General features: G+C 59.4%; 1 protein-coding gene across 6 annotated transcripts; it reads right to left on the bottom strand.

The window, feature by feature from the left end:
• Window positions 1–633: 633 nt before the first annotated feature.
• On the bottom strand, window positions 634–18,842 carry SH3GLB2 (SH3 domain containing GRB2 like, endophilin B2). 6 transcript variants are annotated; one of them, XM_081103942.1, is made up of 12 exons: window positions 18,703–18,842; window positions 12,737–12,878; window positions 11,879–12,007; window positions 7,567–7,700; window positions 7,206–7,298; window positions 5,007–5,069; window positions 3,334–3,357; window positions 2,761–2,850; window positions 2,384–2,484; window positions 2,101–2,115; window positions 1,751–1,991; window positions 634–1,412 (listed from the first exon to the last, which is right to left on the bottom strand). In XM_081103942.1, exons 1-12 carry the CDS (start codon window positions 18,763–18,765, stop codon window positions 1,305–1,307), a joined length of 1,203 nt encoding a protein of 400 aa, XP_080960068.1. In that variant the 5' UTR covers window positions 18,766–18,842; the 3' UTR covers window positions 634–1,304. The 6 variants fall into 6 exon arrangements, with proteins under 6 accessions (XP_080960068.1, XP_080960070.1, XP_080960069.1 ...); XM_081103944.1 differs by lacking the exon at window positions 5,007–5,069; XM_081103943.1 differs by lacking the exon at window positions 2,101–2,115.
• Between the last annotated feature and the right edge of the window lie 2,233 nt (window positions 18,843–21,075).

Consider the following 21,075-nt stretch of genomic DNA (forward strand, 5'->3'; position numbering starts at 1 on the left):
CAGTTACCAGCTGGCTGAGCTTATCACTGGGTGTAGCCTTTCTTGAAGCTCTGCTCCTTCCTATTTATAGCTGGGCCTCTGCCTTCGTCTCCCTAGGCCTCCTCAGGGCCTCCTCAGGGCTGGCCTGGCTAAGGGCCTTGATCTAAAACCTGGCTTGTAGCCCAAACCCACCATTTGAGGTTTCTAGAATCAGACTTTCCTGGGCGAGTCCCTGTGTGACTACTTGCCAGTTATGGAACCTTGAGGAGGTGACTGTCTTTCTGATCTGCCCTCATCTGTGAGGACCAATACATGTGACCATGCTTGGCTCCGTGCCTGGCCCACAGGAAACACAGCTATCCATTACTGGAGCTTAAACCATCCACGTCTACAGTCCATTCCACTCTGCCCAAATTTAGGAAATTCTTCTTGGGAATAAAATGTCTGTCATGCAGCTTCATATCTGAGAGCACAGGCCCTGTGGGGGAAGTGAGTGCTGTGAACGGGGCTTTGAACTTTCCCTCTGCCCTAGTACTTCTGGGAGGAGGGCCAATGGCATTTTGTACATCACTCCCCACCCAGGAGGAGGAATGGGGCAAATGTGAAGTGTTCCCTTTCCCACTCTGAACTCCAGGACCCCAGACAGGAGCCCAGTCAACATGCACACAAAGAACGGTTTATTATTCGCCGCTGGCTAGAGAGCAAAGCAGACAGGCAGAGTAAAAAGATCAGTTAAAAAGTGTGGGGAGTGCAGGCTGCAGCCACCATACTTGGCTTGAGCTCTAGGGTACGAAGGGGAGGGTAGCACCGGGGAGTGGGGGAGTGCTGCTCCATGGCCCAGCCCTGCCTCTCCGCCAGGCTCCCCTCTGCTCCAGTCATCCAGAGGGGACCACGCCCAGTCCTGGGGCCTGCCACAGACCCGCCTGCCCTTCCTCCCGCTGCTTTTGGCAACTAAAAGGTGCTCTCTTGCCAAAGGTGAACCCCAGGGCTTCTTCAAGTCCCCTGCACTGACCCCCCACAGGCTGAGGAGCTGAGTGAGGAGGCTGCAGCCAGCCCCTCCCTCCTTAGAGGAGCCAGGAGGCTGGGGTGCTCAGGGGACACAGGCAGGTGGGGGCTCCAGAACCAGGTCAGAAGCAGGGCTGGGGGAGGGGCCGGGAACATTCAGCCTCTGGGGCCCCTCACAGCTGATGACCAGGAGTAGCGACAGGAAGGGGTTAGTCTAATCCCCACCCTGAGCAGCCAGGTCACCAACAGACAAGACAAATGGCAGGGCTGCACCATCCTCCTGCCCAGGCCAGACAAGCAGGGGCCTGGGAGGGTCCCGCTTAGCTGAGCAGTTCCAGGTAGGTGACAGGGACCTTGCCCTTCTTGTTGCCTCTCTCGCCAATGAGCCAGTCAGGGTCCATGCCAGGCAGGCTGTAGACAGTGATGAGCTGAAGAGGGCGGCAGAGAGGGAAGGTCACAGCCTGGGTGGCTAGGACCAAACTGGCCCAGGACTAAATGAGGACAGCGCTGTGATACCCGCTCTCCGCATTCATGGCACCTGCACCTCCGGAGGTGTTCACCTCACCTGCTCCACAGGCTGGCAGAGCAGCCGCTGCTTCCTCAGAGCTGGAGTTGCCCAGAGGAACCCCGGGTCTTAGCTCTGCCCCAGAGCCCCTCAGAGAGGAAGACAGTGGCGGAGGGTCTGCAGGCCCAGTGCTCCCAGTTGCAGTTCCCAGGTGCGCCTGCGCCAGCCCTTCCTCACCATCTTTGTGGCACCCAGACCCACCTCATCAGCCAGCAAGGCCAGCTCGCTGCTGTCAGCTGCCTCGTAGTCGTAGAGAACACGGGCCTTGCGGGTTCCGCTGGCGGGTGGAGCCACCTCCTCCAGGCAGAGCGCGGCCTCCCCTGGAGGGGCCGGGCCGGCCACGGAGGGCTCCATGGGCATGGTGGCCGCAGCGGTGGTGGGCGACGTGCTGCTGAGGGGCGGGGAGGCGGGCTCTGTGGTGCCCACAAAGGTGCCTGGAAATCTGGGGGGGGAGGGGCACATCTCAGCGGGCAAGAGCCATGTACAGTCCCGCGTGCCCCCAGTACACCAGCTGGGCCCTCTGCAGAGGTGAGGAGGCCCTGGCTACTTACATGGCTCCCTGGGAGCTGGCAGCATGCGGGGAAAAGTGAAGGAAGGGAAAAGTGAGACGCTCCGGGCCGTCCCTGCCACCTCCCACCTGCCACCTGCCACCCACCCTCAGGAACCCACTCTGAGTCCCAAGACCAGCGCCCTCACGTCATGGGAGAGGGAGCATGATGGCCCCCCAGAGGGCTCGGGCAGCAGCCCTCCACCCGCCCTGTGTCCCGTGGGGTTCCCTGAGCTGAGAAGGTCGGGCTGCTCATTGGGCCTGGGAGCCAGGGGACCGGCGGGCACCTGCCCAGCTGTTTCTGTAAGTCCAGCATGTGGCGGTAGCACTGCGCATAGTAAGTTGTCTGAGACTCGACGAACTCCTGGAGGCAGCGAAGGTGGTTCACCTGTCGGGGAGAGGCCAGTGGTGACGGACGGGAGGTGTCTCGGGATGAAGCATTCCACTCCCACCCACGGACCCCGCCCAGCATCCCAGTGGCTTCCGCCCCAACCTCTCCTGCGGGCGGAGACTTCCCACCCTTTGGGACTAGCTCTCTGAAGACCAAACTGCCCCCTTAAGGACCACACACCCAAGCACTACCCTCCCCACCTGCTTCCGAGACGTTTAGTGGGGACATGCGGGTGACAAGACAGTGGATGATGGAGGAAGTGGGAACACTCACGTGGGTGCTACTGATTCCCTCCAGCAGGAGGCGCGTTACCTCTGCCTGCCGGTCAAACTCTGTCTGGGCCACTCGGAGCTCCTGCTCAGACTGGGAAGAGTGGGATGAGAATGTGAGAGGAACAGTCGTCCCCAGCTCCCCTCCCATCACCTTCTCCCGCGCCAGTGTCCACCCAGGAGTGGCCTCTCCTCCCCTCCCCCGCAGACGTCACTTCCCCCTGGCAATGCAGACACACATCCGAGTGGAGGGGTGCACTTTCCTCCCAATTTCAGGCCTGGAGCCCTGCCCCGGGAGGAGCTTTAGCCCTGTCTAGACCCCGGGGTCCAGTTCCCTGAGAGCAGTCACAGACATCGCCACCCACCAGGGGAAAACCCCACTCAACAGTCACCAGGGGGCCCACAGAGGAGGCGGTCTCCCCACAAGGGGAGGTGACAACCCCCACAGCAGCCCCAGTGGGCACGTGGGGCTGACCCAGAACTAGAACAGACCTGAGCCCTGCAGCAGCAGCTGTGCCTGGACTCCCGCCCTCTACCCCCTTAAGCCTCCTCCCCCAGCCCCTGCAGCCCCACTCACCTTGTCCACCTCATCATTCCAGAGCTGCGGAGACCACAACAGGGCCGGCCAGCAGGGGAGGGAGGAGCACCGGTCAGCAGGGGACAGCAGGCAGGGGAGGACAGCTGAACCCCAGAGCCAGTGCCCTGCCCCAGCTCCTTGAGACCCCAACATCGCCCCACCCATTCACTCCCCAACTCCCTCCCCCAACCCAACCCGGAGCTGAGGCTGGGCTGAGGCCTGGTGAGGGGAGCGTGTCACTCACAGTCCAGTCCAACATGCCACATGCAGGGAGGGGACAGCCAGCTGGAAAGTCCTGCTCGGGTTTCTCCTACGTGTGAGCCCCCAGGCACTGACTGGGGTCTCAAGGAAGACCCAGGGTCCCCACCCCACCCTGACTCTGGGCTAAGGCTGCTGGGGCCCTGGGTCAGTCACGGAACCTTTCTGTCCTTCCGCAGAGGAAGGCAGCCTCGGCCCGAGCCACACGGGTTCAGCAGGGAAGGAAAAACGGCAGCCCCCGCCCTCCAGGACAGTTCTCCTTCCTCTGGGCCCAGGAAGGGGCAGGGAGTGCGGTCCAGAGCCTAGAGAAGGCCCCTCCTCCCACCACGACTGGGGAGCCCCACTTCTCTCCCCCGGCCCCACTGCAGGAAGGCTACCCTGAGACCAGGACCTGAGACACGGAAAGTACAACAGGGCCGGCCGGGGGCAGAGATGCCCCCCCAGTGCTCGTGAGGGAGCCGCCTCCCGGGAGCCACCTCCACGTGTGCAGACGTGGGCGCCCACCAGCAGGGCCCTGCGGACTAAACTGCGGCTGACGCCCCCGAGGGACGATGGCCCAGCCACTGAAGGACTGCACGAGGACACACGGAAACATGCTGTGTGCTGTGACGGGGGAGGAAGAGCAGAGGGCTGCGCGGGAGGACGTCACCCGTGGGGGAGATGGAAGGACAGAGAAGAGGCAGAAGGCACAGCATGGTTGTGACAGGCAGGATGGGATACGTGTGACTGGCCTATTTCCCAGACTAAACAGTAAATGCCAAATATCCCAATAACGCTGGAGAGAAAAAACACGGAGACAGTCAAAGTCTTCTGACCGCGCCCCGCCCATCCCCCCCCTCCCCCCACGCCCAGCTTCAGTCCTCAGGACACACCCTGTTCCCAAACCTCTGGGCTGCTCCTTCCACTCGCCCTGCTGGTTCTCAAGGCCTCACCCCAGGACACCTAGCAGCTGTGCTGTCAAGGCAGCTGGATGGCCAGCGCCATCCTTGTCACCTGTCTTTAGGGGTCTGGGAATTCATGGCAGGCCAGATCCAGGCCTCGTCTCTCCTCGGCCTCGGGACCGAGTAGGGCCAGGGATGGTGAGTGGGGTGGGGGCAGTGCCTGCTCTGGGAGGGTCAGGGTTGTGTTTGGGAGAGGCAGACTTTCAGATCCACTGGGGATGGGACAGCTGGCGTCCTAAGTTCACCACCCTGTTCAGTGCAGCTGGTCCGGTCTCCACCTTCAGCATTTCCCAGGTAGAAGTGAGGCCAGCCACATGGTCACGGGGCACAGGGACAGCCAGGTGGACAGAGCTTCAGGGATTGGTCCAACCGGTGCCCCTGCCTTACCCTCTGTCTCCTGTCTACTGTGCAGAGACCCCCGAGGTGTGGGAGGGACCGGGGAGGACAGGGGTGGGGTGGGGTGGGAGCGCTTACCGCGGAGGCGCTGGCGGAGAGAATGTAATTACGAGGTCTAGTCTCCTGAAAGTCAGGCACCGTCTAGTGGGAACAGAGTTCATGGGGGAGGGGGTCACAGTGGGCCGGGGCGGGGCTGGGGCCAGGAGGCCACCCCGGAGTGTCCCACAGAGCAGCACCAGGAGCCCCTGGCCCCAGGGACGGGAGGCTACAGACGAATACAACACTGACCTCTTCCCACACCCACCCCCGGAGAGGAGGCAGGCGTGGAGACCCAGAGAGTGAAGACAAAGACAAGACCAAGGGGGTGGACACGCTGGGGAGGCCAGGAAAGCAGATGTGACAAGGAGACAGCCTGTGGCTGTTGTCACAGCCTTTGCCTCTGGGCAAGCCAGACTTTTCAGCCCCTGGCCCAGGGGTCAAGGCCCTCTGCTCCCTGGACCGCCAGTCTCCCAAACAAACGCCGCCCCAGCGCTTTCTCCATCCCAGAATCTCTGCACACATCTCTCGCTCCTGCAGCAAGGGCCAGGCCCCTCCCCCACAACCAAGGTGGACAGATGGATGCACGGATGGACAGAGTGACGGGCTTTCCACATTTGCAAAAAGCTGACTCCCAGGCGCCAATGCCTGGCGTTCCCCCCAAAACAGAGGCTCCTCATGGTAGAGGCTCTGATGGGGAGACCAGCTGCTTGCAAAAGGCCCAGAGGATGTGCCCTGGGCCGGCCGTGGCACCGTGGGCGCCAGGCCAGATGGACAAACCAGAAGCAGCACAGCACGTGGGACAGGTATACTCACATCTCCCTCACACTGAGCCAAGTTACCCAAAGCAGAACGGAAAGGAACAAAAACAAAAGAGTTAGTGAGTCCACAGCACAGGCGGGAGCAGCCCCCCGGCCCCAGCGGGAGGGACGCGAGGCGGACGGGCAGATGGACACACGCAACCTGCCCTCTGGAAGCGACTTGGTTTGTGTGTGTGAGCGTTTAGAAGGGTGGGGAGGAGGGAGCTGCTGGGCGGGAGTCCTCTGGGAATCTGAACCTGGGCTGCCCAGGTCCTAGCTCTGGAGAGGGTAGCCGGGACTAACCCAGAGGCTTGAGGTTGTCCAACCAACTGGAGAAGAGGCCTGGCTGATGGAGGAAAAGCTTGTCCTGGCCAAGTTATTCTTGAGAGGTTGTCCATCCCTGAGTGACAGGGAGACTGTCCTGTGCAGGTGACTCAGTAAGGTCATCCCATTAGCCCTAGTCGTCCTACCCACCCTGAACAAGACTCCAGTGGCTGAGCCCCTGCCTCCCATCTGGACCCCACACACCCACATGAGCTAGGACCCTGTCCATGGCTCTTGCCAGAGGCAGTGCAGGCCCAGCTCCACGGCCCCCGGTGGCCACACTGAGGGGAACGCAGGAGGGTTCAGGGCCAGAACTCTCAGGAGCAGCTGTGGGGAGCCTGGGCTGGGTCCGGCCTTCACGGCTGAGAGCACGGGTTTCCCTGGCATGGCCTGGACCTGGGGATCCCCCCCGCAGGGTGAGGTGGCCTTTAGGCCCCTACCCCCCCCCCACCCCCTCAGCAGCCTGGCATCCCAAGAGTGTGCTCACCCTCGGGCCCCGTTCTCCCCAGCCTGGCCTAGCCCTGATCCAGCTGTCCCTGCTGCACGCCACTGGCCCACCCAGGCTGAGCAGGCCTCGGAGACAGAGAGAAGGGGAGCCCCTAGCCAGTCGCTTGGGGCTGCCTGAAAGGGCCCCTCCGGCATGCTCCTGCGCAAGCGGGCAGTCTAGCTCAGGGCTCTCCACACCGTCGCAGGGGCCTGAGCAGGGGCGCCTGGGACCAGCGCCGGAGCAGTGGGTGTGAGGTTAGTGAGGGGGAGCCATGCCCTGGCAGAGCTGGGAACAGAGCTGAGCATCTGGGAAGGGCGGGCAAGGGCATGCGGGAAACTCCAACTGTGTCTGTCTGGGGAGGCTGCAGGGTGCCCGGAGCCCAGGTTGGGGCATTGCTGGCCAGCCCACCCCGTAAACGTCGGCCCTGGGACCCCGAGCGCTGGGCTGTCAGTTTTCCCGTGGGGGCAGGGGCATAGAGGTGTGACGTGAAGTGACCAGTCCAGACCAGCACCCCCAGCCAGGCCTCTCCAGGCAAGGACAGGGGAGAGAGGTCATGCCAAACCAGGTCCCTTCAGCACCCCTCCTCGGCTCCCCCCAGAGCCGGGCGCGGGAGGCCAGCGGGGCACCTACCGCGGCTTTGGCTTCCGCGGCCTTGGCCTTCTTCAGTCGTGCTTTGCAGACATCCAAGTCCAGACGCCGGTTCTGCAGGAGCCGCCTCTCCTTCTGCGGTGGGAACAGGAACAGTGAGCGCGGGGCCGCCCTGCGAGACCCTGGGCCATGGCAGGACGGGCCTAGGGGGCCATCTGGTCAAGACAAGGAAAGTGAGGCCCAAAGAAGGAAGGTCATCCACTCTGAGCAACAGTCCACAGGAGCCTCGTCTGGGGAGGCCCCCGGGGGTCTGGGCTCCCAGCACGGGAGGAGAGCCTTGCTCGGCGGCTCTGGGGAAAGGGCTGCCATGGTGACGAGCAGGGAGTGGTCGCAGGCCCCTCACCGTGATCGTCTTCCAGTCCCCTTCCAGGAAGTTGCGCAGGGGCGTGAGGAAGTTGATGGAGGCTGCGTGGATAAAATCTCGCTCGGCGGCTCCCAGGCGCTTTTCAGCTTCTGACACCTTGATCAGGGTCTTCCCTGAGAACAGACTCGAAGGTGAGAAGGAGGGTCAGGCTGAGGCTCTTCTGACCCAGGAAGTAGCAGGAGGCTCGGAAAGAGACTCATCAAAGAGGCAACCACAAGGATGCTAAGTTCAGAACGCCTGGCCTGGAAAAACGTGGGCGCGATCTACACATCCATCCCTCCCTCCATCGGGGACTGACAAATGAATAGTGGGATCATAAAGAAATGGGACATTACACGGCCATTAGAGAGATGGGGGGCACTTCTGAAATGACAGAGAAAGGAGCCCAACAAATCCTCTCCCCAAAGAGCAGTAATAACACTGGACAGAGTTGTCAAAAACAACCATTTCTGGACTCCAGGAATTGACAAAAGGCAAAAGACAAATTGAGAAGCATTTATTCTAGAACTACTACGCCTTCGCCTTCGTAAGGACAATGGGAGCCTGTGCTTTGTGTCCTGGGGTGCGCCCCCCCCCTCCAGCTCTGTGTTGCTGCAGCTCTATCACGAGGGACAAGCCCTGAGGCCAGTGACTGTGCTGACGGAGCCAGAGAAACCCCGGAGGCTGGCAAAACAGTGAGGCTGCCCTGGCCAGGTGGCTCAGTAGGTCGGAGTGTCGTCCTGTACACCGAAAGGCTGTGGGTTCATCCCCGATCGGGACGGGGCAGGTAGGGGAGGCCACCAATGGACCCCTCTCTACAATCAAAGGATTAAAGAAGGGAGAACCACCAAACAAAAAACCACAGTGATCTCAGTGGCAAATAGTCAGGAAAGGCCAACATCATGGCCAACCTGAAGCTGGAATCGTGTTTCAAACAAGCAGCAGACCTGTCAGAAACCGAACAGGAGACCGTTTCCCGGGATGACTGTGCTGGGATAAAAGAAGATAATCAGGTTTTCAGGGAATACTGGACGCCGTTTCTAAATTGATGCTGACTCCTAGAGACCCCAAATGTCTGTCTGTCTGTCATTAAAACAGGAGCTGAAGGTGAAGAGTGGAGGTTTTGCTCAGGCCCGTCTAACCGTGGCCCCAGTGCGTGCCTGAATCCATCCCGAGGAGCAAAACCAGGAGATGCGAGAAACAAGATCGCCACGGTGGGCGCTGGTACACTGCCAGCCACCTCCGTTGGTCTGGAAGCGATGCCTGCGTAGCACACTTGGCGGGGGGCTGGAGAGAACCCCTGTCTAGCCATCCTGGGCTGAGCACCCACAAAGGGGACGCTGGGCAGACGTGTAAACTGCTTTGAATGTGTTCCCCCGCCGCTCGCAAATGCGTCAGCAAAGCCTTAATGGCGCGCTGCTAAGCACACGCTCTGACCAGTCCCCGGCTGCCCACGCACACCTGCGGCCCTGGGAGCAGCCCCCGGGAAGCGAGGCTCACAAACAAAAGAAGAGTTTCTTTCAAACAGGCGGAGACAGCAGGAGCTGCACAGTGCAGGGGACACAGACTCTAACAATGAACTCAGGCAAGTCCCTCAACAAACAATCAGCAATCACAGCCCCGGGGAGCAGAACCCAGAGCTGCTACGTGTTATGTAAAATGTCCAGACTCAACGAAATATTATGAAACATGCAAGGAAACAGGTGAGTAACAGGAAGTAGGAAAATAAGTAATCAATAGTCACTGTCGCCAAGGAGGCCCAGATGGTAGACTTAGCAGAGACTTCTAAGCAGCTATTACAAATCTGTTTAAAGAATTAAAAGCAAATACGACAAATGACTCATCAAATAAAGAGAAAAAATTATTAAAAAAACGTTACTAGACACAAAGAACAGTGTTACAAAACTGAGTCAATTCCTCAGGAAAATATGCAACATAAACATACAGACCCAACAATAGAGTTCCAAACACTGACAGTTAAGACAGAAGCAGACAAGACAAAATCGGCAAGGATCCAGGAGACGTGAACACTACCAACCAATCTGTCCTCGCTGACATCTTCCCAACAACAACACAGTATACGATCTTCTCAAGGGAACGGGAATGGTCTCCAGGAGAGACCATATTCTAGGCCAGCGGTTCTCAACCTGTGGGTCGCGACCCCTTTGGGGTCGAACGACCCTTTCACAGCGGTCGCCTAAGACCATCGGAAAACACATATATAATTACATATTGTTTTTGTGATTAATCACTATGCTTTCATTATGTTCAATTTGTAACAATGAAAATACATCCTGCATATCAGATAGTTACATGACGATTCATAACAGTAGCAAAATTACAGTTATGAAGTAGCAACGAAAATAATTTTATGGTTGGGGGGTCACCACAGCATGAGGAACTGTATTAAAGGGTCGCGGCATTAGGAAGGTTGAGAACCACTGTTCTAGGCCAGTGGTCGGCAAGCTCATTAGTCAACAGAGCCAAATATCAACAGTACAACGATTGAAATTTCTTTTGAGAGCCCAATTTTTTAAACTTAAACTATATTGTTATTAACTTAATTAGGGTACTCCTAAGACTTAGAAAAAGCCACACTCAAGGGGCCAAAGAGCCGCATGTGGCTCGCGAGCCGCAGTTTGCCGACCATGGTTCTAGGCCATAAACAAGTCTTAGTAAGTGTAAAAGCATTAAAATCATACAAAGTGTGTTCTCTGACCGACGTGCAGTGAAATCAGGAATCGACAACAGAAGGACACTTCGAAAGTCGACAAATGTCTGAAAGTCACACACCACACTGCCGGTGGGAAGGTGAGACCACAGCCACGCTGGAAAAGCGCTTGGTGATTTGTTGAAAAGTTAAACATTAAATGTACCATAGACCCAGCAGTTTCGCTTCTGGGTATATGCCCACCAGAAGGGAAATCATCTGTCCGCACGAAGGTTGGTATGAAAGTGTTTATAGGGAAACAACCCAAATGGCTATCAAACGGTGAACGGACAAAAAACGTGGTGTCGCATCCACGTAATGAAACGCTGGTCAGCAACAAAAAGGAACGAACTCCCCAAACACACGATTAACGGGGATGAGCCTCCAAGACATGATGCTAAGTGAAGCCAGATACAAAACACAATATACTGCACGGTTCCGTTTGTATGAAATGTTTAGAGCAGTAGTTCTGAACCTTCTGGCCCTTTAAATACAGTTCCTCATGTTGTGACCCAACCATAAAATTATTTTTGTTGCTACTTCATAACTGTCATGTTACCACTGTTATGAATCGTCATGTAAATATCTGATATGCAGGATGGTCTTAGGTGAGCCCTGTGAAAGGATCGTTTGACTGTCAAAGGGGTCGCGACCCACAGGTTGAGAACCGCTGGTTTAGACCACGCAGATTAGTAGGGCCACAAAGCACGCGAGTAGTTGGCCGGGGTGGACAGTGGAGACTGACTCTACGTAGACATAAGGGATTTTTTTTTTGCAGATGATGGAAATGTTCTTTAATTTGAACTCAAAATTTACTAAAAACCACTAAATTTCATACTTAAAACAGGTGCATTTTTTAAATATATTTTTATTGATATTTTACAGAGAAGAAGGGAGAGGGATAGAGAGTTAGAAACATCAATGAGAGAAAAGAGATCGATCAGCTGCCTCCTGCACGCCCCCCAGTGGGGATGTGCCCGCAACCAAGGTACATGCCCTTGACCGGAATCAAACCTGGGACCTTTGAGTCCGCAGGCCGACGCTCTATCCACTGAGCCAAACCGGTTCGGCCAAAACAGGTGCATTTCATGGTATATATAAATTATACCTCAATAAAACTTTTCACAAATTAGAAAAATAAAGACTGAGGTGGCCCTATAGGAGCTACTGTGCACAGATGTCTAGAGTGAATCGCCACGTTTGAAAACCAGGTTGAAGAACAGCCCTAGCTGGTTCGGCTCAGTGGATAGAGCGTCGGCCTGCGGACAGAAGGGTCCCAGTTGGATTCCAGTCAAGGGCACATGCCCAGGTGGCGGACTCGGTCCCCAGTGGGGGCGTGCAGGAGGCAGCCGATCAATGATTCTCTCTCATCACTGATGTTTCTCTCTCTCTCCCCCTCTCCCTTCCTCTCTGAAATCAATAAAAATATATTTTAAAAAATAAATAAAAACCAGGTTGAAGAACGGACACGCAGTATGAGCCCATCACACAGTAAGAGAGACGTCATTTTTCACTCCGTTTTCCTCACGAGTGCTGGGCGGGAGGGAGGAGAATTAGAGGGGGAGAGGCCATGGCGCCCACCCGCCAAGGGGCCCGGCTCACCGTAGGGGGTGGTGGGCCCCAGCTCGCTGGCCGCCTCTGCCATGTACTGAGCCAGCAGCTCCCCGTTGGTGACCCGCGAGGGCACCTTCCTGTCCAGCTTCTCGTACAGGAACTCCTCCACTCGGGCGCCTGCGGGGGACACAGGCCGGGTCACCGGGCTCCTCGGTCCGCCCCGAGGATGAAAGCCGTGGGGACAGAAACAGGCCCAGAGCAGGGCCTGCCCACAGCAGCCCTGGGATTTCCAGAATATTCCCCAGCGGACGCCCACTCCTGTGGGGCTGGCCTTTGACCCTATGGAACCCTTCACGCTGGAGAGGAGGCCACCGCTCAGACGTGAAATGCCGGCCCCAGGTCCCCAGGTCAGGGCCGCCACGGCTCCCCATCACAATAGCACTTACAGGACGTGGTAAGCGTGTGAGCAACCTGGGCCTGCACACAGCGGGCTTGCGGACAGACCAGCGATGCCACCCGCACCCCCGTGCACCCGGGCTCCCCTGAGCCTGCTGCCCGTGCTGGTGCTGGTGCTGGTGCTGGTGCTGCGGGTGCCTGGCTGGGCAAGCCCTCTGCCTCCATGGGCCCCGCTGCCGGCTCTCAGACGCCCCTGCTGCTGTTTCTCCTGCCTCTTCTCCCCAGCGTTCCAGTTCCCAGGCCGTCCCCGTCCTGGGTGCCAACCCAGCATCTCCTCTGCCCCCGGGAGCGCATCTGAGAGCCCAGCACCCACTCCGCTGTTGTCTTTCCCGGGACTCCCCCCAGCCGCCTTAAGCCTGGAAGTCTCAATCAGATCTCTCCCCGCCAGGCCCACCTCCGGCTCAGCCACAGCCTCCGGCCCTGGCCCCAGGGCCACCCCCCTGCACTCACTGGGGTTGGGCTGCAGGAGCACCTCCGTCTGCCTCAGGATTTTCTCCGTCCAGTTCTTGGTGCTGTCCGCCCGGGCCAGGAGGTTCTCAAAGTTGGCATCGAGCTCGGTCTTCTCGGCCTGGCCGAATTTCTCCTCTGTGAACTGTGGGCGGAGGAGGGCCCAGGGATGGGGGGGCTCAGAGGGAGGGAGGGAGGGAGGGAGGACTGCCCCTGCCCCTCCCCCACTACCCCTCCCCACTAATTGGAACCCAGGCCCCAAGGTCAAGAAACTTGCTCTGCCTCAACCTGCTCTGCAACTCTGATCAAGTTAGGACCCTGCCCTGGGCCTGGGTTTGCCCCTCGGTGAAATGAGGGTTTGCCCCTCTGTGAAATGAGGCGGTCGGACCAGTTTGGGGATCATGGCCTCTTTTGGAAATCCAATGAACGCTATAGCACCCCACCCCCAAAAGCACATTTGTGCAAAGTCACAGCTTAGAGGGGTAAGAAACCCTTGGGAACCCGTCACAAAGGGTCCTCCGGCCCGACTCTGCGGGAAGGAATGTGGTAGAAAGCGCTCAAAGCAAGTTCTGGGGTCCGCAGGGGGCCCAGTGGGGGGCTGGGAGCACCTGGGGAGGGTCTGTCAGGGGAGCCAGTGGTTGCAGAACCACAGGGACCTGACTCCAGTCTCAGTCCCACTACTGATGTGCTGTGTGACCCTGGGCAAGTGGCTTTGCCTCTCTGAACACCAGTCTCCTGAGCTGAAAAATGAGGGTAAATAACAGCACCCACTCCGTAGGCTGTGAGCACCATCACTTCTACAGCCCCCTCCCCCTCCATAGGCTGTGAGCACTATCACTTCTACAGCCCCCTCCCCCCCCCCATAGGCTGTGAGCACCATCACTTCTACAGCCCCCTCCCCCCCCATAGGCTGTGAGCACCATCACTTCTACAGCCCCCTCCCCCCCCATAGGCTGTGAGCACCATCACTTCTACAGCCCCGCCCCCATAGGCTGTGAGCACTATCACTTCTACAGCCCCCTCCCCCTCCATAGGCTGTGAGCACCATCACTTCTACAGCCCCGCCCCCATAGGCTGTGAGCACCATCACTTCTACAGCCCCCTCCCCCTCCATAGGCTGTGAGCACCATCACTTCTACAGCCCCCCCCATAGGCTGTGAGCACTATCACTTCTACAGCCCCCTCCCCCCCCATAGGCTGTGAGCACCATCACTTCTACAGCCCCCCCCATAGGCTGTGAGCACCATCACTTCTACAGCCCCCTCCCCCTCCATAGGCTGTGAGCACCATCACTTCTACAGCCCCGCCCCCATAGGCTGTGAGCACTATCACTTCTACAGCCCCCTCCCCCCCCATAGGCTGTGAGCACCATCACTTCTACAGCCCCCCCCATAGGCTGTGAGCACCATCACTTCTACAGCCCCCTCCCCCTCCATAGGCTGTGAGCACCATCACTTCTACAGCCCCCCCCATAGGCTGTGAGCACCATCACTTCTACAGACCCCCCCATAGGCTGTGAGCACTATCACTTCTACAGCCCCCCCCTCCATAGGCTGTGAGCACCATCACTTCTACAGACCCCCCCATAGGCTGTGAGCACTATCACTTCTACAGCCCCCCCCCATAGGCTGCGAGCACTATCACTTCTACAGCCCCCCCCTCCATAGGCTGTGAGCACCATCACTTCTACAGACCCCCCCATAGGCTGTGAGCACTATCACTTCTACAGCCCCCCCCTCCATAGGCTGTGAGCACCATCACTTCTACAGACCCCCCCATAGGCTGTGAGCACTATCACTTCTACAGCCCCCCCCATAGGCTGTGAGCACCATCACTTCTACAGCGCCCCCCATAGGCTGTGACCACCATCACTTCTACAGCGCCCCCCATAGGCTGTGACCACCATCACTTCTACAGCCCCCCCGCCCCCATAGGCTGTGAGCACTATCACTTCTACAGCCCCCCCCCCCTCCATAGGCTGTGAGCACTATCACTTCTACAGCCCCCTCCCCCTCCATAGGCTGTGAGCACCATCACTTCTACAGCCCCCCCATAGGCTGTGAGCACTATCACTTCTACAGCCCCCCCCCTCCATAGGCTGTGAGCACTATCACTTCTACAGCACCCCCCCCTCCATAGGCTGTGAGCACTATCACTTCTACAGCCCCCCCCCCTCCATAGGCTGTGAGCACTATCACTTCTACAGCCCCCTCCCCCTCCATAGGCTGTGAGCACCATCACTTCTACAGTCCCCCCCCCGCCATAGGCTGTGAGCACTATCACTTCTACAGCCCACTCCCACCCCCATAGGCTGTGAGCACCATCACTTCTACAGCCCCCCCCATAGGCTGTGAGCACTATCACTTCTACAGCCCACTCCCACCCCCACGGGCTGCGAGCACAAGAGAAGGGAGAAGTGGGTAAGACACGCAGCCAGAGTCTGGCAGGAGTCAGTGTTCAATGCAAGGTGCTACTGCTGCTAAGAGCTGATGGGAGGAGAGACGGCTGGGATGCAAGGGCTGCGTGGGAGGAGGACCACACGGCCGGCCTCTGGTCACCTGGTGTGGTGGACGGGGACACCGCCAGCCCATCAGAGCCAACTCTGAGCACACCCAGGGCCCAGAAAGCTTGGCAGCCACACACCAGGGCCAGGCGGGGGCCAGGATGTCACCCCGTTCCCCCGCCAGAGCTGTCAGAAGCCATGTGGGCCACCCAGACACAACCAGAAACCAGCCCAAGTCCTGGCCCGTCTGCTCCAGAAGGGCCCCTGGACCTATGTCCCCGTTTTCCAAACAGGGACGCGAAGGCCTTCTCCAGCCAGAGGAGAGAGCGCCTGCTCAAGGTCACAGCTAATCAGCAAAAGAACGAACATTGCAGGAATGTGATTGGTAATAACAGCAGCTCCTGTTGCCGTCTCTGTGGCCAAGCCCTGTGCTAAGGGCTTTAAACTGATGACCCGTCCACAACGCTAATGGCCCTTCAAGGCAGGCCGGGTCAAGTTTCCCATTTCACAGATGATTTCACTGAGGCCGAGCAAGGAGCAGACGGTGCTGGAATCCGGGTCATCGTGGCCTGGGGGTCTGGAGGCCCTTGCAGACTGTTGGTGCAATAAATTATCCAGAGACCAGGCCAGCTCCAGCTGCAGGGAGCAGGAGGCAGCCAGAGAGTCAGGCTGCCCGGCAGCCATCAATTATGCAACAGGGCTTGGGTTTCTGACTCCCTGCGGGGCCCAGCGGGCCAGGGCATAGCCTGCAGCTCCCCACCTGAGACCAGCTGCTCCTGGCCTCCCAGAGCCAGGCCCCGAGCCTGCCACGCCCAGCCCTCTGAGGCTGTGGCCTTAGCTCCATTTTCCAGATGAGGACACCCAGGCTCAGAGAGGCAGTCACCTTTCCGGGCCTCAGTTTCCCGCCTGGAGAATGGGGACATCAGGACCTCTCTCAGGATATTTGGAAAGTGCGTAGCTCTGGGGCCGGCACACAGCACAGGCCTGAGGAATGTGAGCTGGTGTCGTCATCACTAACAAAAGGCCTCCTCCCTCGGGTCTCTCTCCGGCTCTCAGGAGCTACCGAGGGACCTCCTCCTCCCAGGGGGACCAGGCACCGCGTCTAGGTGACATGCACCTGCCTCACCAAGGTTAACAGCAGCCCTCCCCGCCCAGCTCCGCGGCCACCTGTCCCTCACACCCCATGTCCACCCAGGTTCAAAGTCCTACCGGGCGCTCCCAACTTCCTGGGCATCCATCCCCTGTCCACTGCTGCCTGCTTGGATCATGCCGACGCCACCACCTCCCCGGCTTTTATTGTTATTGCTCATAGCGCTGCTATTACTATTACTATAATTACCACTGACAGTATTAGCACGATCACTTCCACAGCCCACTCCCACCCCCACTGGCACCCTACCCAGATGTGCCTCAGGTTTTCCTGCCTCAGTGCCCTTACTGGGCCGTTCCCACCACCTGGACGCACGTCGCAAACCCCTCCAGACTGTCAAGGCAGAGTTCAGGGACTAGGAAGCCACCCCAGGATCACCCATGCCCAAGGGGTCCTGCCCTCCAGATTCTTCCCCCTCCCCCCAGCCCAGGTCCGGCTGCCTAACAGATGCAGTGGGGTGAGGCTCTTAAAGGCCCTGGTACATGCAAGGGCTGAGCGCTACCCCAGCAGGTCCCGGGACCTACACAGAGGAGCTGCTGGTACATTGTTACTCCAACACCCCTCCCATCTCTCCTGGCTGACTCCTCTCCCAGGTCCCGAGTGTCCTCTCCTGCTCAGCTGGCAATTCAGGCCCTCCTCCCTCCTCTGGCCTGCACCCTGCCCTGACCCTAACCCTCCCCCGGTGCTACAGAAGCTGCAGCCCTCGGTCCAGGGCTGCTCCCTGCAAGATGGCAGCAGCAGGGGGTGGGCGTGCAGAGCCAGAGAAAGCCTCTATTTATAAAGTTCCCAGCTCCCTCCCCCACCCAGGAGGCTGGGCCTGGGCGCTGCCTCCCACTCTGGTGTGGGTCACCCAGTGGGCCTGCTCGCACCAGGCGGAGGAAGGCCACAGGCCCGAGCCTCCCCGTGCCCAGGCTCCGCGGGTCCTGGCCAGGTCAGGTGCCCGGGCCCCATAGGAGCCGGGAACCAGATCAGGTTCTTCCCAGATGTGAGAGATAACGCGACTGCTGCACCAACGCTGGGGAGGGTCCCCACCTTCCGGAGAGACTGGGCTGTCCCAGGGGCCCCGGGGTCCCGGCATCCCCACCGGCTGCAGCCACCTGCACGCTCGGGCCACCCAGCCTCGATGGGCAAGTCGTCCACGGGCTACTGTGCTTTCTAGTAAACATGGCCACATGGCTTCCCAGAGACTGTCTGGGGCTGGGCTCCTCCAGAGAACAAACAACATGACAAGGACACAGCCAGGCCTGCTCCCAGAGCGCGGGGAGGACCGTGCGCCCCAGCGCAGACCAGTTCCACCAGGTCCAGGTCCACGGAGGGGGACGGGAGGCCTCGGGAGAGTGACTTGCCCAAGGTCACGTGCTGCACAGGTGCAGCAGCAGCATAACATGAGCTTGCCTTTGGGGAGCACCCACCTGCACAGCGCCAGGAGCCCCGAGAGCCGTTCTGGGAGGGAGGGCGATTCCCATTTTTCAGATTGAGAGACTGACGCCCAGAGTGATGAAGCCCCTTCCCCAGGGTCACAAGAGACAGCATCCACTCCCATAGCGGATCCAGGTCTAAACCATTACCTTTAGCTGCCTCCGTTTCTCTCTCTGCCTCCCAGTGGATGGGACTAGTTCCAATCCCAGCACTACTGGCCTGGACAGCTTCCCAAGGTACCCAGCCAGCCCCCAACCCTCTCCCCATCCCCCAGGCCTGGCGAAATAAGAGGAAACAGGCCTCCCGGGAGCGGAAAGGAAATTACCCCAGCCCTCCGGCTTCCGGGCTGCCTATCCAAGCAGGCGAAAGGGACCCGTGGGAATCACCGTATCACGAGCCCATTGCCCAGCGGCGGAGACTGAGGCTCGGAGACGGGATCTTAAGGAAGGCACGAATCCTTGGGCCGGGGACTCCGGCCTCCAAAGGCCTGCGGGAGCCAGAGCCGCTGCTGGACCAGGGCAGGAGGCAGGCGCCGCCGGGTGCCCTCTCCCCTCGTCAGCGGAGCCCCCACCGGGCCCTGGGCAGGGGCCAGGGCGGCGGGGTACCCGGCCGGACACCGATCCCTCCCCCGCAGCCAACAGGGCCGCGGCCCGGCTCAGGTCCCGGCCGGGGCCACGTCGAGGGCGCGGCCAGCGCGACTGGCCGCCGGGAGCTGTCTCTCTCCCGGGCAGCGCAGGGGTGGGGACGCGGGGGGCCAGGGTGTCTGCGCAGCGGGGAGGGGCGCAGCCTCCGGGGGCTGCTCCTGCGCGCCCCAGGCTCTGCTGCAGGGGTGCTCCCGGCGCGCCCCACACCCGGGCCCCGGGGATCGGCCGCGCGGGCCCAGGGCTCCGGCCTCACCTGCACCGCCCGAGTGAAGAAGATGCCCGCGTCCGAGGCCAGCTTCTTCATGTTGAAGTCCATGGCGCACACGGAGGGCCGCGCCGGCCCCAGCGCAGCCTGGCGCCCCCCGCCCGCCGCCGCCGGCCCGCACCCCGCCCACCTGCTGCCGGTGCGCCCGCCCTCGCCCTCGGGGAGCCCTCTCCCCCGCCGCCGCCGCCGAGCCAGCCCGAGCGCGCAGGGCGGGGCGTGGGGTGCACGGGTGGAGCCTCGGGACCCGCGGGGCGGGGCGGGGCGGGGCGGGCGGCCGGGCTGGGCTGCGGGCTGCGGTCCCCGCGGCCTCCTCGCGCCGCCTGGCGGGCCTCTCGGGCTCCTCCTCTCTTGGCCCCGCTCCCATTGGCGTCTCCATCTCGCTCTGCCCATTCGCATCCCCCTGGTCTGCGAGGCCCTCGGTCTCCTTTGCCCTGAGCCTCTGCGCCGCTCACTACCCCCACCACCACCTCGACCTCTCCAGCACCTTCCTTTTCCGCCTTTGACCTTGTTGACACGAAGGACAACAGCCAGGGGACAGGCGGCTGATTGCGCTCCCCCCCACCCCCACCTGCTCTCCAGGTCCCTAAAGTTGGGGGAGGCTGTGCGGAGGGGTTCCAGGAAGGAAGGGAGGAGGGAGGGGAGAACCGACACGTGCTGACCCGGAGCTTAGCTCCTCCCAGCCCCAGACGGGCCGGGGATGGCGGCTGGTACACCCCTCTCTCACCTGTCTCCGCCTCTCCTTGCCCTACTTCTGGCTTCATCTTTTAACCTGGTGGAGAGCTCCGTGCCTGGACTGGGGCCCTCCCCGCCCTGATGCTGTCCCCTGGACGCCTGGCGTGTTTCTTTCCCATCACCTACCCCAGCCGATCTGTGAGAAAGCTGAGGTTTAGAGAAGGTACGTGACTCGCCCAACGCCACAGGGGAAGAAGGGGAGGATTTGAGCCCAGAACCCAGGCAGTCCAGTAGTGGAGGCCGCGCTCCCCTGCTCTGGCTCCCTCTTCCTTGGTTCATCGGCTACCACTCTCTGCCCCCTTGACTCAAAGATGCCAGGTGCTCTGCCCTGGCTGGTATGGCTCAATTGGTTGAGTGCCGCCCCGTGCACCCAAAGATCACACCAAGAGGCAGCCGGTTCAATTCTGGGTCGGGGCAGGTGCCCAGGTTTCAGTACGGCCCCAGGTCAGGGTGCGTACTTGCGTATGGGGAAGGAAACCAATCCAGTTTCTCCCTCCCATCAGTGTTTGTTTGTTCTCTCTCTCTTCCCCACCCCTCTCTAAAATCAATACAAAATATATTAAGAAGAAAAAAGATGCCAGGTTCTCTCCTGCCTCTGTGTCACAGCCCCGGCTGTTTCTGGAACTCCTTCCCCTTCTCTCTGTGCAGCTAATTCCTGCTTATTCTCTCGGCCTGCCCTTGGCGGTCCCTTTCTTTTGGAAGCCTCTCACCTCCGCATCCAAGCCCAGATATCCCTGGGCTTCCCCGTGTGGACAAAAAGGGGCCACACGCTAACCTGACAGGCTCTGGGAAGGCCTGCATGGCGACCTTGCAAACTCAGAGACCTACAGTTACGACAAAGGGTGGTCTGAAATGAAAACGTTTTTAAATAAAAAAGCAGTGTATGGCCCTGGCCTGTTTGGTTCAGTGGATAGAGTGTTGGCCTGCAGACTGAAGGGTCCCGGGTTTGATTCCGGTCAGGACCAGAAAATCATTTTTTTTTTAAAAAAATATATTTGTATTGATTTCAGAGAGGAAGGGAGAGATAGAAACATCAATGATGAGAGAGAATCACTGATCGACTGCCTCCTGCATGCCCCCCTCCTCCCCCCCACTGGGGATCGAGCCCACAACCTGGGCATGTGCCCTGGACTGGAATCGAACCTATTATGACCCTTCAGTCTGCAGGCCGATGCTCTATCCACTAAGCCAAACCATCTAGGTCCAGAAAATCATTTCAAAAAGAAACTTAGTTGCCCTAGCCAGTTTGGCTCAGTGGATAGAGCGTCGGCCTGCAAACTCAAGGGTCCCGGGTTCGATTCCCGTCAAGGGCATGTACCTTGGTTGCAGGCACATACCCAGTAGGGGGTGTGCAGGAGGCAGCTGATCGATGTTTCTCTCTCACTGATGTTTCTAACTCTCTATCCCTCCCCCTTCCTCTCTGTAAAAAATCAATAAAATATATATAAAAAAGCCCAAAAAACTTAGCTGTTCCCAGCTCTTCACACTGTTTTCTTCCAAACCCCCTTAAGCCCTGTGAGGCAGGAATTGCATCCTCGTTTTTACAGAGGGGTAAAGTGAATAACTCCAGAGAGCTGAAGCGGTAGAACTGATTCCAAACCCAGTGTTTATTACAAGGCACAATTACCG

This window comes from Myotis nattereri, assembly GCF_964212035.1.
Source record: "Myotis nattereri genome assembly, chromosome: 12".
Taxonomy (NCBI): Eukaryota; Metazoa; Chordata; class Mammalia; order Chiroptera; family Vespertilionidae; genus Myotis; species Myotis nattereri.

Coding starts and splice junctions, on each gene's coding strand:
- SH3GLB2 (XM_081103942.1), bottom strand. CDS start 18,765: ATGGACTTCAACATGAAGAAGCTGGCCTCGGACGCGGGCATCTTCTTC. Junction 7,701..11,878: donor GGGGCCCACCACCCCCTACG/GTGAGCCGGGCC, acceptor GTCTGTTCTCAG/GGAAGACCCTGATCAAGGTG. Junction 1,413..1,750: donor TGGCCTTGCTGGCTGATGAG/GTGGGTCTGGGT, acceptor CGCCCTCTTCAG/CTCATCACTGTCTACAGCCT.